Below are 21,048 nucleotides of genomic sequence, written 5' to 3' on the forward strand. Positions count from 1 at the left end.
CTTTTCTTCTCCATCTAACACAGACCGGTATGGCAACTTCTCCTGATCTTTGCTCCTCGCTTCTGCAGCCATTTCCAGCCTCTATAGTAACTCAAAAATTCAGACACCAAGGCCCAGGCCCATACATTAAAGGGGTTGTCCGGGCACGGATTGTTTTTTTCATACTAATGACCTATCGATGTGCCCGGACAACCCCTTTTACTCAGACTAATAAATTCGGACCCCAGACCGAATCATAGAATACATACAGACCACAGACCTTCTAAACTATTGCAGTCCTCAGACCAGACCACGCTAAAGAAATACAGACCTCAGAACAAGCACCCTAAATAGAGACCTCAGACCAGACCCCCTAAATACAAACCCCAGTCCCCTTAAACTAATACAGACCCCATACCAGACCCCCTAAATACGGACCACTTAAACTAATACAAACCTCCAGACCCCTAAATACAGACCCCTTAAATACAGACCCTAGACCAGACCCCCTAAATTCAGACCCCAAACCCCTTAAACTAATACAGACCCCATACCAGACCCTCTAAATACGGACCACTGAAACTAATACAAACCTCCAGATCCCTAAATACAGACCCCCTAAATACAGAGCCTAGACCAGACCCCCTAAATACAGACCCCAAACCCCTTAAACTAAAACAGACCCTCTAAATACAGACCCCTTAAACTAATACAGACCTGACCTCCTAAATACTGTATCCAGACCAGACTCCCAAAATACAGACCACTTAAACTAATACAAACCTTCAGACCCCTAAATACAGACCCCTTAAATACAGACTCCAAACCAGACCCCCTAAATACAGACCCCAAACCCCTTAAACTAATACAGACCCCCTAAATACAGACCCCTTAAACTAAGACCGACCCCAGACCTAACCTCCTAAATACTGTATCCAGACCAGACCTCCTAAATACAGACCACAGACCAGACCCCCTAAATACAGACCCCAAAACCCTCAAACAAATCCATCCCCTTATACTTACCGAGCAGCTCACCTCACAGTCTTCACAATGGAGTCTTACTGCTGTTCTAGGACCTGCGGTCATGTGACCAACAGGCCCCTACACAGTCAGGGTATGTGCACACACAACCTAAAAAACGTCTGAAAATACGGAGCTGTTTTCAAGGGAAAACAGGTCCTTATTTTCAGACGTTTTTTAAGCAGTCCGCGTTTTTTGCAGCGTTTTTTACGGCCGTTTTTGGAGCTGTTTTTCAATGGAGTCAATGAAAAACAGCTCCAAAAATGGCTCAAGAAGTGACATGCACTTCTTTTTCGTGGGCGTTTTTTTTACGTGGCCGTTTTTCAAAATAGCCGCGTAAAAAACCGCCTGTTGGAACAGAACACCGTTTTTCCCATTGAAATCAATGGGCAGAGGTTAGGAGGCGTTCTGCGGCGTTTACGAACTGAAAAATGGCCGAAAATAGGCCATGTGAACATACCCTAACAAGAACTGCAGACATAAGATCATTTGACCTTATGTCTGTAGGTCCTTCTGGAGGACATACACAATGCAGTTTTGACTCAGTTTTTGCCGCGATTCACGGAATATCACTGCAATAATTAAACAAAACTGCATTATACTTTGGGCGGCTGCCCAAAACTAGCTACTGATGATCTGTGATTGTACACACTCCTCAACGTTGAAATTGCAACACCAAGAAGGGCAATCCGTAAGGTTATGCAAATCTAGGAAGTAGCAGGTGTCGTTAAGATCTGCAAGTGATCAAATTTGTAAGCTCCAATCCGTGGCATGTGGGAGGGGCATAAAAGCAAGATTGAACGTGTTTTAGCCACATGAAACCTCAAAAATCTGATCAAGTGGTGTGGGATGTATAACATCCACAGCCACGGACCGCAGGGACTACTAACTCTTCTCCTCCCTAAGAGATGTCAGCGCTCACATCCGCTCCGCTCTGCAGTGTCCTGTAGGGTGCGCACGCAAGCTCACACCCGGCCTTAAAAGACCAGTGCGCGCAGATGTTAAACATCACTAATTAGCCCATGATCACTGTGGACTATAAGAAGGGCTTTGCCCTTTTACTCCTTGCTTGAGTGTTGTTTGTATTCCTTTGTTAGTCTTGCAAATGGTCCCTTAGTCGTATCCTATTCCCTGTGTTCCCGTGCCTTGCTACCTGTATCCTGTATCCCATGCTGTATTTGTTCCTGTGACATCTCTAGTGTTGGAGTCGTGTTGTGCCATCTACTACGCCTGCTGACTGGTGTCATCTGCCACCTTTTGCATCACCTGTCGCCAAGGTACCATCTGTGCCTAAGCCGTTGCTACTGTCTGGACTATTACAGGTACCTTTGTGCTCAGACTTTATATTGACTTGGTACACTGTTGTTTGGCCAGCTGCTACCCCGCTACGGTGGGGCAGCCTAGTAGGTCCACATACCCACAGATCATGGTAGTATGATTGTGCAATGTCTCCTGCTCTTTGATCTGCCAGTTATCGCCACTTGTCGCAAGCTGAGAGGGACAGAATCCTCGTACTGAGAGGCCTTGATTTATCACTCCAGGGAAATAGCTACGCTGCTAGGCCGAGAGGCCAGGAATGACAGCAAGAGTTGCGCGGTGGTGAACTTCTGCATGGATGGTTCGTCTGATTGAAAGAATAGCCCGTAGTGATGTATTCTGTACTCAGGGCCGTATTTGGAGTTTGTACTGCCCTAGGCACATTTAAGGCTGATGCCCACAATACGCAGTTTTTCCGCCGAAAATAATGCAACATGTATTAATTGTTGGGGCTTTACCTCCCCAATGAACTCAATAGAGAAAACCTGCAACAGAAAACAACAGTCATGTCCACGGCCGCGGGCCGCCAGGCTCAATCGCCTCCTGACTGCCGCCAGCGCTCACTTCCGCTTACCTTGGCCCGCGTGCGCACCGGAGTTAAATGTCAAAATTAGCCCATGGTTACCCTGGACTATAAGAAGAGCCCAGCCCCTTCCTCCCATGCCTGAGCGTTGTTGTCGTACCCTAAGTTTGTCTAAGCAAATAGTCTCCTAGTGTTTCCCAGTTCCCAGTGTTCCCCGTTCCTGTACCTGTATCCTGTATCCTGTGCTACCTGGTCAAGTGCCGTGCTAAGCTGTAATCATGCTGTGCTGTGTTCCACGCCTGTCCTGCTACACCGCGACTGGAGCCTGCCTGCTGCCTAAGTCCCAGCCGAGCCTTTCATTGCTTTTGTCCGAGCTGCCACAGGTACACTATATGAACTATAGACTGTGACCTGCGCCTTGTTGGCCAGCTGCCATACCATCTAGGCGGTATGGCCCAGTGGGTCCACGCACCCAGCGTGACAACAGCGGATTAAAAAAACGCACCACAGGTCAATTTATTAACGTTTTTACAGTGGTTTTTTATGCAGCATGTGGATGAGATTTGTCCACTCTACTGCTACTGTATTATGCTGCAGATTTTTCACAATGAAATCCGTTGCGGGAAAATCTGCAGTGTTTATGCTACATGTGAACATACCCTAAAATAAATGCTCAGTGCTACCCCATTAACATTCCCTTCCGTGCCCCCCACATGAACACTTGGGCCCATTTCCCCTATTATTGATCAGGTCACAGATTATTATTATTTTTTAGAAGAACAAAAAACCACTCCTGCAGTGGCTCCCCTTCTCGACTGGAACAAAACACACCCTGCCAGTTGCCTCAGTACATTGTCCTACTTTTAAAAGCAGGCCAATGAACTGAGGTTACCTGGGACCAGGTGATGTAAACTAATCTTTAACTAAACAGCTTAGAGATGTCACTGCATAGTTTACTGTCACAGAGCCAGCAAGGTAAGTATAATAATGTTTTTGCTTTTTTAAGTTATTAGTGTTATTAAGGTGTTTTGTTTTTTTGTGTTTTTTTACAGGTTTGGCCGTTGGGCTATGTCGGATTTGAGGACTACATTGATGATGGTGTTTTTATTTTCAATAAAATGGTTAATGAGGGTTGTGTTGTTTTTTTAAAAACTTCATTACTACTGCCTTAGTAATGGCGTCTGCCTGATAGACAGCATCCATTACTAAGGCGGGGCTTAGTGTTAGCCCCTCCATTATTACCCCGATACCCATCACCACCAGGGGTGTCGGGAAGAGCCAGGTACATTCCAATACCCGACTATCTGAAGTGACAGCAGGCTGGTATTATTTGGCTGGGAAAGCCCAAAAACAATGGCCCTTCCCGCCCTAGTAATGCTAGGCTGCAGCTGCTTTATTGTACCTAGATGGTTAAGGAAAATAAGAGGGCCCCGTGATGGTTTTTTTTCTAATTTAAAAAAAAAAACAATGTGGGGTCCCCCCCATTTTTCATAACCAGCCAGATACAATAAGGCAGCAGTCGAGTATTACCAGAGTGACTATTATTTGGCTTTCCCAGCCTAATAATATCAGCCTGCGGCCTCCAAGTGCACGTCCATTACTTCAGATGGTCGGGTGCTGGATCGAACCTGGCTCTTCCCTCGACACCTGGTGGTGGTGGGTATTGGGGTAATAATGGAGGGGTTAGTGTTAGCCTCTTCACAGGCTAACACTAAGCCCTGCCTTAGTAATGGGCGCTGTCTATAAGACAGTCACCATTACTAAGGCGGTAGTTATAAAGTTTTAAAAAAACAACACATAAAAAATATTTTATTTAAATAAAAGCCCCCCACACAGCCCTTTTTAACCAATTTATTTAAAATAAAAATGCCGCCATCAAAGTAGTCCTTGAATCTGATGTAGTCCAAAGACCAAACCTGTTTAAAAAATTCAAAAAAAAACATTGGTAACATTAATAAGTAAACAAGCAAAATCATTATCATACTTACCTTCCTGGGTCTTTGGCAGTAAACTAAGCAGTAACAGCTCTAAGCTGTCATTGCGGTCATTTTAAAAGTAGATCAATAAACTTAGGAAACCGGCAACCACGTGATGTAAACTAACCAATGACAGCTTAGAGCTGTCACAGTTAGTTTATTGATCCTTGTAAGTGGCGCAGGATCACCCGAGATGCGCCAGAATTTTTGCGTATCTCGGGTGTGTGTGCTACTATAAACCTAATGCCAGGATTCCTTTGTATCCACTAGGTTTATAGTGGCACCCACACACAAGATACGCCAAATTCCATCATAACCTCACCTCTGCAACAAGAAAACACTGAATGGTGAGGAAGGGAACTAAAGGTTACCTTGCTTCACCTGCGCTTTCAATTTTATACGCTTCGTAAGGACGCGGATAAAATTGAACACAGTACATTACATTAGGGTTGTCACGATACCAGAATTCGGACTTCGATAACAATACTTTGTGTAGTATAATACTTTGTGTAGTATTGCGATTCTCGATACCAAAACAATACTTTGCCAACAACAATAATAATAAAAAAAAAAGTTCTTCCATTTTCTGATGCGAGGCTCATGGTGTGATGAGTTTTGAACCTCCATGTGCCTCACATTAATAGTAATTAAGGAACACTGGTGAAGCGCACCCCAACACTCCTGCCCTGTGAGTGATCGCAAAGCTGGCCGGCCAGGTCACAAGTTAAGCTGCCCTCCCCCGTTCTGGACACCCTAGGCACTGCACCCCCAGTGCCTAGTGGCATATACGGCCCTGTCTGCACTGCAAGTGAAATTGGACATCACATCCCAAGCCGAGGGCGGCAACCAGTGTCGGCACAAACCATCAGAAGGCGTTTGCACGACATTGGGCTACGAGCCAGACATCCAGCCACAGGTGTTCCATTCACCACACGCCACCGCTCTCAAAGGCTATCACGGTGCCCAGCAAGATGGCAATAGAGGCTGGAAGGCAGGTTTATCCTCTTCAGCGATGAGTCCCGCTTTTGTATCGGATGTAATGATAGCCGGAGGTTGGTGTAGAGACCACATGATCAATGCCATGAAGAGGCCTTTACAAAGGAACGTCACACCGGTCCTACTGCACGCTCCTCTCCTGAAATATTCTGTGCTGCTGTGAACTCTGCTCTTACCATTTCGTGGCTCTCAGTCTGTTACCTCTCCTCCACTCCTGTCCTCAAAAACACCTTCACATGATTGGCAAGTCACCACCCCGCACAAGATCCGCACGCTCATCTCCTGAAATACTCTGTGCTGCCGTAAACTCTGTGGACAGGTCAGGATCCTGTTTCTTTTAAATGCTGCTGGGGAACCCGCTCGATCCACTATATAAGGCTGCGCCTCCATCCTCTTCTGCCCCAGTCACTTATTCCCAAGCACTGTAGTGCAGCCTTATATAGTGGATCGAGCGGGTTCCCCAGCAGCATTTAAAAGAAACAGGATCCTGACCTGTCCACAGAGTGGAGGAGAGGTAACAGACTGAGAGCTACGTAATGGTAAGAGCAGAGTTCACAGCAGCACAGAATATTTCAGGAGAGGGGCGTGTGATTGGCTGCAGAGGCCGCTGCAGCCTGTGATTGGCTGCAGAGGCCGCGGCAGCCTGTGATTGGCTGCAGAGGCTGCGGCAGCCTGTGATTGGCTGCAGAGGCGGTCACGTGACGTGCGTGACCGCCACTACAGCCTGTGATTGGCTGCAGCGAGCGGCGACATGGATGAAATGTCATCGCTGGAGGCAGGACAGGAGGAAAGTAAGTATGAACGTATTTTTTATTTTTTTTTATTACATTAAAATTGTATTTTCTGCGTGCCGAGCATTGTACTGTCAAGGTTGCTGAAAGAGTTAGTGCAGCCCATTAACTCTTTCAGCACCCTGGACAGTACCATGCTCAGTGCACGGAAATTACAGGTTCGGTCAGAACTAGTTCGGTCCGAATCAAACTTTTTCGTGAAATTCGGCGAACTAGCCGAACCGAACTTTTCATAAGTTCGCTCATCTCTACTGGCGATCAAAAATTTTTTGCCTCTTTTTGTGAGAGCTGCATGCTTTATTTTCAGTTACGGCTCCATTCTTCTGGCTCTGAGTTTCAACGTGTGGGGATCATCATATCCCGTCTGCTGGGGGACCCCCAGGATTGGGATTTTTCCTTATCTCCCACTGTTGATCCAGGGATTTATTCTGATTTCCATATTTGGAGTCAGGGAGAAATTTTTCCCCTAATGATGTAATTGGCATCAACCTCATAAGGGGTTTTGCCTTCCTCTGGATTAACACGGTAGGATTATAGGTTGAACTTGATGGACCTGTGTCTTTTTTCAACCTTAGCAACTATGTAACTATGTAACTGTGTAAGCATGATGTCTCTTTGATCTGCTGCACTAAGTTCCCTTAAACGACCACTGCGTCTACAGTCCTCAATGTTGCCCGTTTCTTTGTGCTTCTTCAAAAGAGCTAAAAAAAAAGCACATCTTGAAACCCCAGTCTGCTTTTAAATCTTTGCCTGGGAGAGACCTGGCTGATGCAGTATAACTACCTTGTGTCTTGTTGCTGTGCTCACTCTTGTCATGGTGGACCTGTGACATGAAATGGTCTTCCACAACCTCACCTTTGTAGCAGAGTTTGGCTGTTCCTCGTCCGAGTTTAAGCCTCCTACACAACTGTTTCTGTTACAGTTAATAACTGTGTTTCAAACTATGAAAATGAGGATTATTATTACCTATTTGGTCTAATTGGTTAATCATATACCTGACTATAATCCTACAAAATCCATGCTAGGGTACCGAGAAGAATTGATGCTGTTTTGAAGGCAAAGAGTGGTCACACAAAATGTTGATTTGATTTAGATTTCTCTTTTATTCATTAACTTTGTATTTTCTAAGTTCATAAAAAAACTATTAACACTTTTTAGTAAGCATTCTTACTTTGCAGCACTTTCCCACTGCTGTCTAAAACGTTTACACAGTACTATATATATATATATATATATATGTAGGTATATGTAGATATATAGATATATATATATTTAGACAGAATGTGTCATTTATACTCATTATTTCTCTAGCTACCATAGAATAATTGTAAATGTATAGATATAGCAGTCTTTACCTTGACTTTTAATGCTTTATATACTAATATTTGGCCACATATAATTAGTATCAGAGCAGTACATTTTCATATTTACCTGTACATTCAGCTAGTCTGTTTCCACCAGGATATTGAGATGTCCATGAAAACCCAGTTTGAGGTCCACATTTTTCATACAATCTACTTATCCTTAGAAATGAAAAATCATAGCCCTAAGAACAGGAGTGAGAGACATTTTAACTAGCTTTCTTTATATGCTTAGTTGAATAGCCATGTAGTACTATATAAAAAAGCCATATATACAAACATAAACAGTTTGATCAGATTTAGAAATTCTTGATTCCGTACATATCTCTTTTGGCACCTTTTCCTAGACACTGTACCCTTTGCATAATCTGTTCTACGAGGCTAGATTCATACCGAGTTTGAGCATTAAATGTGGCGGAACAGTTTGATATGTTCTATTGAACGTATGCTTTAGACGTATTCAGCTGTATGCTTATACAGTTTCATATGTCTGCTATTACCTACCATGGTAAAGAAACGTATATTGTGCGGTGCAGATATTCGTATTGAAAGCAATAGGCAAAGGTATACAACCTATACCAGCCACAAGTATGCTAAATGTAAACTTTTTTTGCTACACATTTAGCTAATGGTATTCTATGGGCACAGTAGACATACTTTATGTGTTGGGGGAATTTCCTGCCATATATTTGAAATGTTTACCCTAGGCGTACTGTGAACCTAGACTTACCTTATGATTACTACTTATGTCTCATATGTAAGAAGAATAAATACCTGATCACACATTGGTTTGCAGTAGTAAACGCTATCAAAATAGGCACACACCAAACCACCATTCATGGGCACCAATGGCATTGTGCAGTTGGTTGTCATCACAGATTTCTGATAAACTTTAAACAAAGAAGGTAGAAAATAATTTTGATCAGCAATATCATAGAGAGAAGTATGCAGTTTTATGTACTGTAAAGAGATATACCTTTTGACTGATATCCTTTAAGGCTGATAAGTGCCTGCTGTGTCCTCCAGATAAGTGAGTTGATCTGTGACAGGGTCATGTTGGTGAGATCATTATCAAGATCGATGAAGTGCTAGAATTAAGAATGTATTATCCATTTTGATGTACATTTCTGAAATAAAGTTCAATGGAAACCTCAAAATTCCCAAATAATTAAACTTCCCCTAGCGTAGGTGGGAATTTTTACATCTATACATACAGGATTTGAAGGCCCGTACCACCGAAACATGCCTCTGACCCAATCACAATGTATCAGACATCTGATCGGGGAGTTTTATATAAAAAGCACGCAAATGAGAGGTGTTCTGTAAGATTTATGAGGGACATATTCAAAGGTCAAAGCCTCTTTAGCACTATAGACATTGGATGATGACTTATCTCTGGGGTAAACAAAACCCTTGGTTTGCTCATTGGACTTTTGTTTGATCAATGGCTGTACATGACTGTGGATCTTCATATTACGTGACTGGCAGCATTAAATGGGCCAAGTCTCTCACCTAAGAAAACATCTGTATGACTTTTGTATCTAATGGGATGAAGACTGAGGTACAGTAGGGTGCCATATTCCAGCTCTGTGCAACTTGGAGATTGTTTGAAGCCATAATATGACCATGAATCATTCTAAAAAAAAATATGAAATAAATACCTTTATTTTCTTTTGCAAAGATTTATAAGACGTATCTTTGCTATTGTCCTTAATCTTGGCTAAGTCTGAAAAAAAAAGGAAAAAGAAAAAGGGCTTTGTGGACATAATAATTACCAGCTATTACGGTGCTATTTTTTTATTCGGTTTTTTTTTAGCCAAAACAAGAAAGGGATACAAAAAAGAGAAGTATAAGTCTACCCTTTATATTTTTCTTTCTTGTAGAATCATCTCTCAGCTTTGGCTAAAATGTATGCATTAAAAACTACACAAAACTGCCCTATATGAACAAGGTCATAATGATGTGCATTTATTTCCCAATATTAGCACAGGGCTGACATATTCCACAGCACTGAGCAGAGAATACTCTGCGAAAGATTTATCAATACTGTTGCAGAATACAATTTATGAGGCTGAGAAAATGGAACACATGGCAAAATAACTTTGGCGCAATTAGCTTGATATATTAGATATTTTTCTCTTCATTCTCATGACTGACAAACTTATCACCAGTATTTTCAAAAATAATTTGGACACCCAGGGCTGGGGTCAGCACCTGGCAAACCCGGGCAAGTGCCAGGGCCCAATGCCCTTGGGGGGGCCCACTCTGCAGCCGGTTGCTCGCTGCCATCATGACTGATCCAGGAGCAGAATCCTCTAGAGCGAGCCCCTGACGTTCGTGTCCATATATGGACAGTGACGTCAAGGTATCCTCCTGGACCATTACCGATGCACTGGACGGAGATTCTGCTCCTGGAGAATCCCCTGACGTCACTAATCATATATGGACAATGACGTCAGAGGCTCCTATAAGAGCGGAATCCCTGGCCAGAGCGTTGCCGACGTTCTGGCTGGAAATGCCCCTCCTAGAGGGATGCCCTAATGTCCCTGTCCATATATAAGTTACTAATGGTATTTTTTTGTGTTTTCTTACAGGTTCAGTCATTGTACTACTTCGGATTCGAGGACTACTTAGATGAAAGTGTTTTTATTTTCAATAAAATGGTTAACGAAAGTTGTGTGGGGGGATTTATTTCAATAAAATATATTTCTGTGTTTGTGTCTTTTTTAACTTTAGTTCTACTGTCTGATAGTTTACTATAGTTTAACTTAGTGTTAGCCGCTGAAGAGGCTAACACTAACCCCCTCCATTATTACCACGGTACCCACCACCACCAGGTGTGCCGGAAAGAGCAGGGAACAACCCAGTACCCGACGGTCAGGTACTGGGGCGGCCGCAGGCTGCAATTAGTAGGCTGGGAAAGCCCAAAAACAATAATATTTTTTTTTTAAATAACGTAGGGTCCCCCAAACTTTTCATAACAAGACAGATACAATAAAGCAGCCACAGCCTAGCATTACCAGGGTGGGAAGGCCCACTGTTTTAGGGCATACCCAGCCTAATAATACCAGCCTGCCGCCGCCCCAGTGCCCGACCATCACTTCAGATGTTCGGGTACTGGATAGTACCCCGCTCTTCCCGGCACCCCTGGTGGTGGTGGGTACCAGGGTAATGATAAAGGTTTAGTGTTAGCCTCGTCACTGGCTAACGCTAAGCCCCGGCTTAGTAATGGATGCTGTCTATCAGACACACGCAGGATCAAGCAGCTATCCATTACAAGTTCATAACACAGATGTGATCGATTACAGCAGGATCCTGCGTATTAGAAACACGCAGAACCCGCTTTCAATGAACCGCAGACCTGACGGATTCAGAATACAAAGCAGGTGTATCTCACAAAGTAAAAACAATCTTGAATAAAATTCTTTTGGAAGTTGCACCAATCACACTGGTGTACAATATTATTTAAAAAGAAAAAAGACAAACATTTCAAAGGTGTACATGGCATTTAATATTGAAAAATGTGTGGTTAACGGAAAATACAGTAAAAGTTACTTAGCAATAGTCCAGCTATTGGTACGCTCTTTACATTTACCTGGAGCTTGTGTGTTGGACGCTTCCACAAGCTCATTTTCTAAAAACAGAACAAAAAAAACATACAATTTAGCAAAACTTTGCAGTGCTTAAAATGAATTTTTTCATTAATTTAAAGTGTTTTTCTAACGATAAACATTGAGGGTACATCAATCAGATATGTCATCAATGTCTGATTTCTGAGGGTCTGACTGCTGGGACACCCACTATGCCTTAAAAAAAAAGGACCTGTGACCCCTTTTTATTTATGAAACAGTTACATTTCCAACCAGGCACTTTCAACTGAATGGGGATGTGTTTCAATTTCATTAAAGAGAAAAGATGAAGGGGCCCCCTGCTTTAATAGTTGGATCCCCAAAATTGAGACATTGATGACCAGGGGCGTAGCTAAAGGCTCATGGGCCCTGGTGCAAAAATTCAGCTTGGGCCACCCCTTCCCCGCAACTTCTCTTTATGGCCGATGGCCACTTACAGCTGCATCGCTGGGTTTCTTAAGTGGCCCATTCATGCAGCATTAGCAGCCAGAGGCGTTGCTACGGTCAGAAAATATCATGGGCACAAACTCAAAGACATATGCTTTGTACCGCCCCCCCATACCTCTAAATAATGCAGCTCCCAATAAGTGTCAAATACCAGTTCTACACAGTGAATACAGAACATAGTACAGTTACATCCAATGAATTACATGTGACGTCTTCTCTTTCCCTTCTCTTCTCGACTTCTTCCAAGTTCCAGTCATGACTCGTTTTTGCGCACACACTTCCTATTCTGTTGCTACCCCCAGTGCTTCTACAGAGTTAGGCTATGTTCACACAGGGCGGAAACGCTGTGGCGCAGGGAATTCCGGACAATAAACCGCACCAAATTGTAATTAGACACTATACACCCCTTGAGGAAGCATACCGTGAAACGCGCGTTGGGGTTCTTTGCATGCTCGCCAGACTCTCCTGTAACACCAATATGGGTAAGGTTTTTTGAAGAAAGGGGGAAGGGGGGATCATCTGTTTTTGACCGATTGTTACTTGTTAAAAGCATTTGTACCTAGTTATTTCGACTGTTACGTTCCTAATGCATGGAATATAAACGATATTGTATGATGCACTAGTGCTTATTATATATATTTCTTTACCGCCCATCCTCCATACTCTTTTCCTGGAATGTACTATACATTCCCCCATATGCTGTAGGGAGTCTGTCCTTCATGTACACTGGAACATTATGGAGTCTCTTTGTCCTTTTTGTAACCTTTTTAAATAATGTTGTGTCTGTATCCATGCGATTAATAAAGTTGTTAATTAACTGATTAATTTGTTTATGTCATGTATCTTATATGACTTTCATGTTTGCCTGACACACTGAGTACTTCATCATTGATTTGTTTATCGGCACGCCATACAAAAATGGTTGCCTACCCCTAGTCTAGGAGGAGGTATGATGGGAGTAGGGGCTCTGAACACTATGGATCTAGAAGTCCTGAGGACTGAACTTGTGAATCTGTGGCGACATGCCTGTGAAAATGCTGAGACCTAGCTTGATGTTAACCACGTCCTCAATGGTTTACAACATGCAACAACCTCTATCTTCTGCTCTACAAGAGAAGTTTAAAAGGTCAGTTGTGGGTCTGCTGGAATAGCATTATAGAGCTAAAGTCGCCCTGGAATGTAGAGGGATTCAGGGTGAACTCTCAGGCAACTTGAAACATACTGTGTCCTCACTATATAGAGGCCACTACCCATTCCACCTATAAAGGTTAAGTCCCTTTATCTCTTCTGTTGCAGCAAAGCACACCAGCTGGTGGGTAATTCAGTGGCATGGATGCCACAATCTCATGTAGATTGGATATATGTAGATGTAGATCTCATGTAGATTGAATTCATGACACTGTATGGATATAGTGTCATGCACGTGGGAATTGTGATGAACCTTTGAGGAAAGTCATGTATATATCTTGATACAGATGGATGTTGGAGGAAGGGGGATGCTATTCTCTGCCAAGGTAGTTATGACCGGGTGCTTAGACACCATTGTTGGGATACCGATCCTGTGAGATGATACATTGGTCAAGGATATTGGTGTTGGTATCAAGTGCAAAATGTCTCCTACACCATCTACGAAACGAATTGCATCGAAAGAGTAATACTCCTACAAGAAGTGTATTGTACCATTAATCTTGTCCTAAGCATCGATACAGCATAACACAAGGGAATAACTCCAGTGAACACTGAGAATAGATTTGATATCTGCCCAGATACTCCCTGTGAGGCTGCACATGACCCCTCATGGGTTTGGAACCAAACTGAAATGGCTCATCCTAGACTCGAGAAAGAGGATATCGTAGAAAAGCTCAAAGAGTCTGAGGATGGAGCTATTATCCAGTTAAAACATGACAACACCAAAATCAAAGTGATTTTGCAAGCTCTGGTAAAAGATTCAGAGGTGTCCTAGTGAGAGATACAGCCCTAAACCAACTTCTTTCTTCAACCTGCTAATCCACCCTGTTATAGTCCTTCATGTCTTGGTGGTGATCCTTTGCATTGGACTGTTATTGATTTACAGAAGGATGAAAGAACTGGCCGACCAATTACGACCCAGACAGGCGGAGCACCATAAACGCAATCAGAGACGGGGATTAATGATATGACGTCAGTATAGTCCTGCGTCCCGGAATCAGTGCAATATGTTGTGCATTTGGAATTGGAAGAGGATGGTATGGTAGTGTTATGTTTTACAAAAGTATTTCAATGTGTTCAAATAAACTTTGTAGGTGTGGGTGTGTATCCGCACCATAGGCATACAATGATTGATATTGACAGCCTTTAGTAACCCCATTTACATGTGTACCCTGCATGTGGCTATGGATGAGTAGAGAGAACTGCTGTTTATGCACATGTTCATGTTTATGACTAGGCAACAAGATCCTTTCATTAAAAAACAGCAATGAAAATAAAAATGCCCAAATAATGTCAAATAATCACATTTCTGATACTGAAAGTGAAACATTTAAAGGTAAGTTAAAGTGTATATTCACAAATGACAGAAGTCTAGCAAGCAAAATGGGGGAGCTGGAGGCCTTGGTACTGGAAGAAAATATAAATATAGTTGGTGTTGCTGAAACATGGCTAGACTCTTCACATGACTGGGCTGTAAATCTACAGGGTTTTACACTGTTTCGGAAAGACAGGACAAATAGGAAAGGCGGTGGTGAATGTCTGTATGTGAGAAGTGATATGAAGGCGAGTGTGAAAGAGATATTAGAGGGTGAAGTTTGTGAGGAGGTTGAAACCGTGTGGGTGGAATTAGAAAGGGAGGAAAACATTGAAAAAATTACTTTTGATGTAATCTATAGACTCCCCAATATAACTGAGGAGATGAAAGTTTAGCAATATTAACAGATGGAGCGGGCTGCACAGGCGGGTACTGTAGTGATAATTACCGGGATATTAATTGGTGTCATGGTTCGGCTTCAACTGCAAAGGGGAGATATTTCCTCAACCTGTTGCAGGAAAATTTTATGGGCCAGTTTGTGGAAGACCCGACTAGAGGTGAAGCTCTATCATCTCTCTCATTTCTAATAATGCAGAGCTTTTTGGGAACATCAATGTTCGTGAAAACCTCGGTAACAGTGAACACAATGTAGTTCTAATTTACGTATAGCGTAAAAAACAAACACAGTGTAATGAATCGGGGTAGGGAGACGGACAGTTGAGCCCTAATCTACCCGCAACTCAGTCACTGCCTACTTGCATGGCCCATCCGAAGTGACGGCGTACAACTGGGCGACGGTCCCTACGCTCAGTAAGTGCAAGACAGACAACACAAGACAAGGGCACACAGAAGCAGGAGGGGGGGGTTGAGGCAGTTGCCCACAGAGACACTGTGAGCAACAGGGAATGGTGAACGAGCTGAATCAAACCAGGGGAGTACGTAGTAGCAAAACAGAGCAGGAGAATAGTCAGGCAAGTCAGGGTAAACAAGTAACAGCGGTCAATAGGGTGAATAGCAGGAATCGCAGAGCCAGGAAACCAGACAATCACAGGCAAGGAGCATGCTGCAAGTGAGGGTATAAATAGACCAAGGGCGGGAGCTAGAACTGTCAGGCCAGGCTGTGATAGGTTCTCCCTCTCCTCAGCCTGCAAGCCTGAGTGGTAACAGATCGCGTCACTCTAGCAGATCTTGGAGCTGATGAGGGCTGATTAACTCCGGGTGTCGACACAGAACCTGTGTCTGGCAAACCCTTTACACACAGGCTGGGAGGACAAAAACACTTAATTTTAAGAAGGTCAATTTCCCCAGGTTGAGGACTGCAATTCAGGATATAGACTTTGAAGAACTAATGTCAAATAATGGTACAAATGATAAATGGGAGATTTTAAAATCTACTTTGGGTAATTATAGTGCAAAATTTATTCCTATAGGTAACAATAAACGATTAAAATGTAACCCCACATGGGTAAAAAGGGCAATACATGACAAAAAAAAAGGACATTTGAAAAATACAAATCTGAGGGTACAGCTGTAGCCTTTGTAAATTATAAAGAGCTTAATAATAGCTGTAAAAAGGTAATAAAATCAGCAAAAATACAAAATGAAAGGCAGATGGCCAAGGATAGTAAAACAAATCCCCAAAAAATCTTCAAGTATATAAATGCAAAAAAGCCAAGGTCTGAACATGTAGGACCTCTAGATAGTGGTAATGGGGAGTTGGTCACAGGGGATCAAGAGAAGGCAGAGTTACTAAATGGGTTCTTCAGCTCTGTATAAACAACAGAAGAAAGAGCAGCTGATGTAGCCGGTGCCAGTGCTGTTAATATATTAGTTGATGGGGACGTGGCTTAGCTATGGAGCCGTGAGCACGTGTTCTGGGGGAGCTCCGCACCAGCAGCTGAATACCAGCCATTTATCCCGGGTAAACCCGGCACGCGATGCCAGGAAAACGTAGGGGAACCTGCCCTGGAACTTCCCGGTACTTACCTCGCTCCTCTGGCCGCTGTAAAAGCATGGAGCTCTCCTCCTCACAATCGGCCGCGGACCCGCAAGCAACAATGGCGGACGCATTGCCGCCACATCCGGCCACAGACACTTCGGCTCCCTCTCCTCCTCCTCCCCTGCTGAAGTCAGCTCATGCGGTCACGACTGCCGACACCGTGCCTCCCTGCTGCAGCACCCAGGATGCGGTAAGCTCTGTCTCCCCCCTCAACATGTCCTCAGTGGGAGATTTGCCCGCCATTATACCACACACATATGCCAGTGAAGTTCAGGCTGGGCCATCTGGCTTACATGCTGACCTACAACTACTGAGGGAGATGATACAAGCCCTCCCCACCCGACAGGATCTTGACACTCTGGTGACCAGGGTTGAGCAGGCACATCAGCAAGATATAGCTGACCTGCGTCAGGACGTGGTCAGAATAGACTCTAGGGCTCTTACATCTGAAAATACTGTGTCTGCCATTGACTCCAGAGTAACTGCTTTGGAAAGAGTTGCCACGGTCACTAGAACACATTTACAATCCTTGGCGCTTCAGTTGGATGATCAGGAGAACAGAGGAGGCAGAAACAATGTGCATCTGAAGGGCCTTCCAGACCTCGGCCCACGAGACGAGATGGCGACTAGAGTTTCTATTATATTCAACAAGCTCACTAATCGACCGCCAGAAGCGACTTTCCTCATGGACCGTATTCACAGAGTTTAGCTCCCTGGCCCGCTCGATCTGTCTTCTCCTCGTCACGTACTATGTCGCCTACACTATTATACCGACAAAGATGCAATTATTCGGGGTGCTTGGTCACATGGCCCGGTCTCGGTTGAAGGAAGTACGGTTACTATATACCCTGATGTCTCCCCACGGACACTCTATATGAGACGGCTTCTACATCCTCTGCTTGAAAAGATCAAGTCTGCAGGCGCCACTTATAGATGGGGACACCCGTTCCATGTTGTAGTCAAGAACAACTCTGGGTTCTACCTCCTGCGCCACTCCTCGGATCTTGAGGGCCTATTTCGTTTTCTTCAGATCGAGCCTTTCCCAATTCCGGACTGGCTAGCCCTGGACAGAATTGAACAACCTCAACGTCGTCGCCCCAACAGACCTAGCCAGCCCATCCGAAGCAGATCCATCCCGGGAGCACCACATCTTCCGTTAATCGACCTCTCCCGCCGGGTCCCGCCTGAGGCCTAAAAGAGGACATTCACACTAATATCATTTTACTATTCACTGTTTTACTAAATCGCCTGCAGCATTGTCGTTCAAGGTACTCAAGGTCGCCAAATGTTATTTTTTCAATTTACTGCTTTGCTGTGCGCCTAACAAGGTTCTCTTGCAACCAAGCGTTTTGCCCAGCTTTTTCATAAGATACCCAGGTTTCTTGTATAAATATAGTTGCTGCTACAAGTATTTACCTAGCCCTAAGGAAATGCGGGCTGTTTATACCGTATTAGTTTAAGTGTTAATTATAGACCGACATAAAATTGGTTAGTGTCCGAAGATGATTATAGGGCGTGTTACCACTTGCAGCTCATGAGGCACTTAGCCTATTGTTACCTCCCTCATTCCCTCCCTCTTGATGGTTCGATATACTAGACAGCTGATGGCGACGTGGTTTAGGGGGAGTCTCATATGATTTTTCTAGCCTGTTTCTCTTGTATTTTTTTAAAAAAGATGCGGCATCTGCCGGGTGTACACCTGTTACATGCCAATTTTTTTTTTTTAAATCCTCTTAACAGCTACGAGGACGGTTTTATTTCTGATATGCGGTTGTAGCAGCCTTTAACACTTATCCAGAAGGGTACTGCAACTTTATAGGTTGTTCACAAGTCCCCACAAATCTAACAACCTTCCTTTACAGGTTTTTGTACCTTCTAGGAGTCGGCCTTCGGGCCTCTTTCTTGTGTACCGTCTCAGTCTCTTTCTTTCTTATCCTTATCTGTCCCCCTTTTCGTCCCTCCCTTCGCCTTCCTCTTCCTCTCCCCCTCCATTGCACCCTAGGGCAGACATGACACAACACACACAAACGGACCTGATAATAGTCTCTTTGAATGTCAAGGGGTTACACAGCCCTGGAAAACGATCCATACTTTTCAATTTGCTGAAAGGCAAACATATACAGGTGGCGTTCCTTCAAGAGACGCACCTATGCCAGCAAAAACCTTTCAAACTCTCTAACGCATGGTTCCCCAATGCATACCATAGTTTTTCTCCTGACACGAAATCCAGGGGGACAAGTATTTTGATCTCCAGATCTCTCCCTTGGGAATTCAAGGGGTCTCGCAGTGATGGATTGGGACGGATGCTCTTGATCAAAGGAGTTATTTACTCTCAAGTATATACCTTTGCCTCATTTTATCTACCTAACTCCGGTCAAGGTACAGCCCTTGTTGGCTTTCTGAACGCTCTGGAGGAGTTTGGGGAGGGTACCATTGTTCTGGGAGGGGACTTCAATGTAGCGCTAGATCCCACTCTAGACACTTCCGTAGGTTCTTCAGCATTCTCAAGGGCACAACTGCGCCGCATTATGAAATCATTTCACGAACACCAATTAGTGGATACGTGGCGGCTCCTACACCCAGCAGATAGGGACTTTTCTTTTTACTCCGCAGTACACGACAAATACTCCAGAATTGATATTTTCTTCGTCAAGCATCACTCGCTACACTCCGTACGCTTTGCCGACATTGACTCGATTTCCTTCTCAGATCACGCTCTAGTCACCTTGACCCTCTCGCTACATTCCCCTCTATACCGACAATCTCAGTGGAAATTAAACCCAACGCTTCTTTCGGATTCAGTTGTTATTGCAGATATTCAGCGCAATATGACTGACTATTTCGCAACTAATGTCACTGAGACCACCAATTCTCGCATTATCTGGGAGGCTCATAAATGCGTGATTAGGGGTATATTTATCAAACATGGAGCCCGCCTGAAGAAGGAACGGGCGTTGGCCACGGTCCGCTTGCTGTCCGAGATTGAGATCCTTGAGATCTCACACAAAGGTTCCCGTGACCCGGAATGTAGGATTGCCCTCCTCCGCAAAAGAGAGGAACTGCGTACCTTATTGATGTCCCGAGCTAAGGCTACGCTTTCTAAATGTAAACGTCACTATTATGAATACGGTAACAAAAGTAGTAGGTCTCTGGCTAGAGCCTTGCGTATTCAACAAAAAATACAATGGAGCGGACCTCAATAGTTGGTGGGCGTGCAACAGTTAAATTCAAAAAAGGCTGCCTGCCGGCAGAAATAAGCCCTGTTTTCCAACCATTATTAAAGAGTAAAAATAAAATAAAAAAGTCTTTATTCAATTTGCAACAAGGACAGACTACATGAAATTTAAAAGTTAATGTCCATTTCTGACAGCAATTAGCACAGTGCCAGACGTAAGAGCTCTGTCTAGAAAGGGTTAAGTACCACAACCACAGAGCGCTAGTTATTAGTTAGATTCAAAGGTGTCAATAGGACAATTATTAAAATAAAGGTAGAAGCCCCCCCGACATGTTTCGCTACGATGTAGCGTCCTCAGGGGTATCGGGGCCAATGACAGCGAGCGGCGGTGTCAGTCTCATTAAGTATTCACTGCAACTAGCTGAACATGTGTCCACAATCAGTCGATAGCCTATCCAAGGAGGAATAGAGGACCGAGCCTCCTCCTCCGTTGATTGACAGATTCTGCCACCAATCACTTACTAGTTAGATGCCACCAATGAACAGCACTCAAGTGCACAAGCACACCAGGCTGCTTGATGGTAATCGCTGTACATATAATTATAACATTACTATAATACAAGAAAGAGGTCACCGATGAGTTTATAGATAAGTGCACAGAGGCACAAAGTGAGAAAAGTGATGGGATAGTAACGAATGTGATTAGTAATAGTACCATTCTAGGTACAAACGCTGTGCCCTGATTAAAGACGATATTATAGTTGCTGTGAGCGGCACAACAATATTACTATGATCTAAAGAAGTTATTAGTGGGCTTATAGATCAATACGTTTATAGGGTAGAAAGACATAATAGGCAGAGTTATCATGGACACTGTAGATAAGTGTACAAGTCTACACACGGAGACAGACACACTGGTGTACTGGCATGACTGAATCAGAATGGCGTATATGCCGGACAGCAAGATAATCGCTATACACAGTATCGGGACACTGCTACTATGCAAAAAAAAAAATAAAAAATTAAAAAAAAAAAAAAAAAAAAAAAAATTAAAAAAAAATTAAAAAAAAAAAAAAAAAAAGGTTTACTAGAGAGTTTGTAAAACGGTGCACAAACGCACAATGTGAACAGAGTGATACAATAATAATAATACAATTTTATTAAAAAAAAAAAAAAAAAAAAAAAAAAAAAAAGGTTTACTAGACAGTTTGTAAAACGGTGCACAAACGCACAATGTGAACAGAGTGATACAATAATAATACAATTTAACACGCTGGCGCTGTGAGGTGATTAAAGGTGATGTTACAATTACTGTAAGCAGCACAAAAG

General features: G+C 43.5%; 1 protein-coding gene across 2 annotated transcripts in view; it reads right to left on the reverse strand.

Moving 5' to 3' along the window:
• LOC142663241 (uncharacterized) overlaps positions 1 to 21,048 on the reverse strand; it is a 34,258-nt gene that overhangs the window by 2,519 nt on the left and 10,691 nt on the right. The window contains exons 2-6 of one of the 2 annotated variants that reach the window (XM_075841736.1): positions 11,562 to 11,600; positions 9,628 to 9,692; positions 8,943 to 9,054; positions 8,741 to 8,856; positions 8,037 to 8,151 (exon numbers count right to left, since the gene is read on the reverse strand). In XM_075841736.1, coding sequence (XP_075697851.1) covers positions 8,037 to 8,151; positions 8,741 to 8,856; positions 8,943 to 9,054; positions 9,628 to 9,692; positions 11,562 to 11,600 — 447 coding nt within the window. The remainder of the gene's footprint in view (positions 1 to 8,036; positions 8,152 to 8,740; positions 8,857 to 8,942; positions 9,055 to 9,627; positions 9,693 to 11,561; positions 11,601 to 21,048) is intronic. The other variant, XM_075841737.1, reaches the window with a different exon arrangement.

This window comes from Rhinoderma darwinii, chromosome 11 (genome assembly GCF_050947455.1).
Source record: "Rhinoderma darwinii isolate aRhiDar2 chromosome 11, aRhiDar2.hap1, whole genome shotgun sequence".
Classification (NCBI taxonomy): Eukaryota; Metazoa; Chordata; class Amphibia; order Anura; family Rhinodermatidae; genus Rhinoderma; species Rhinoderma darwinii.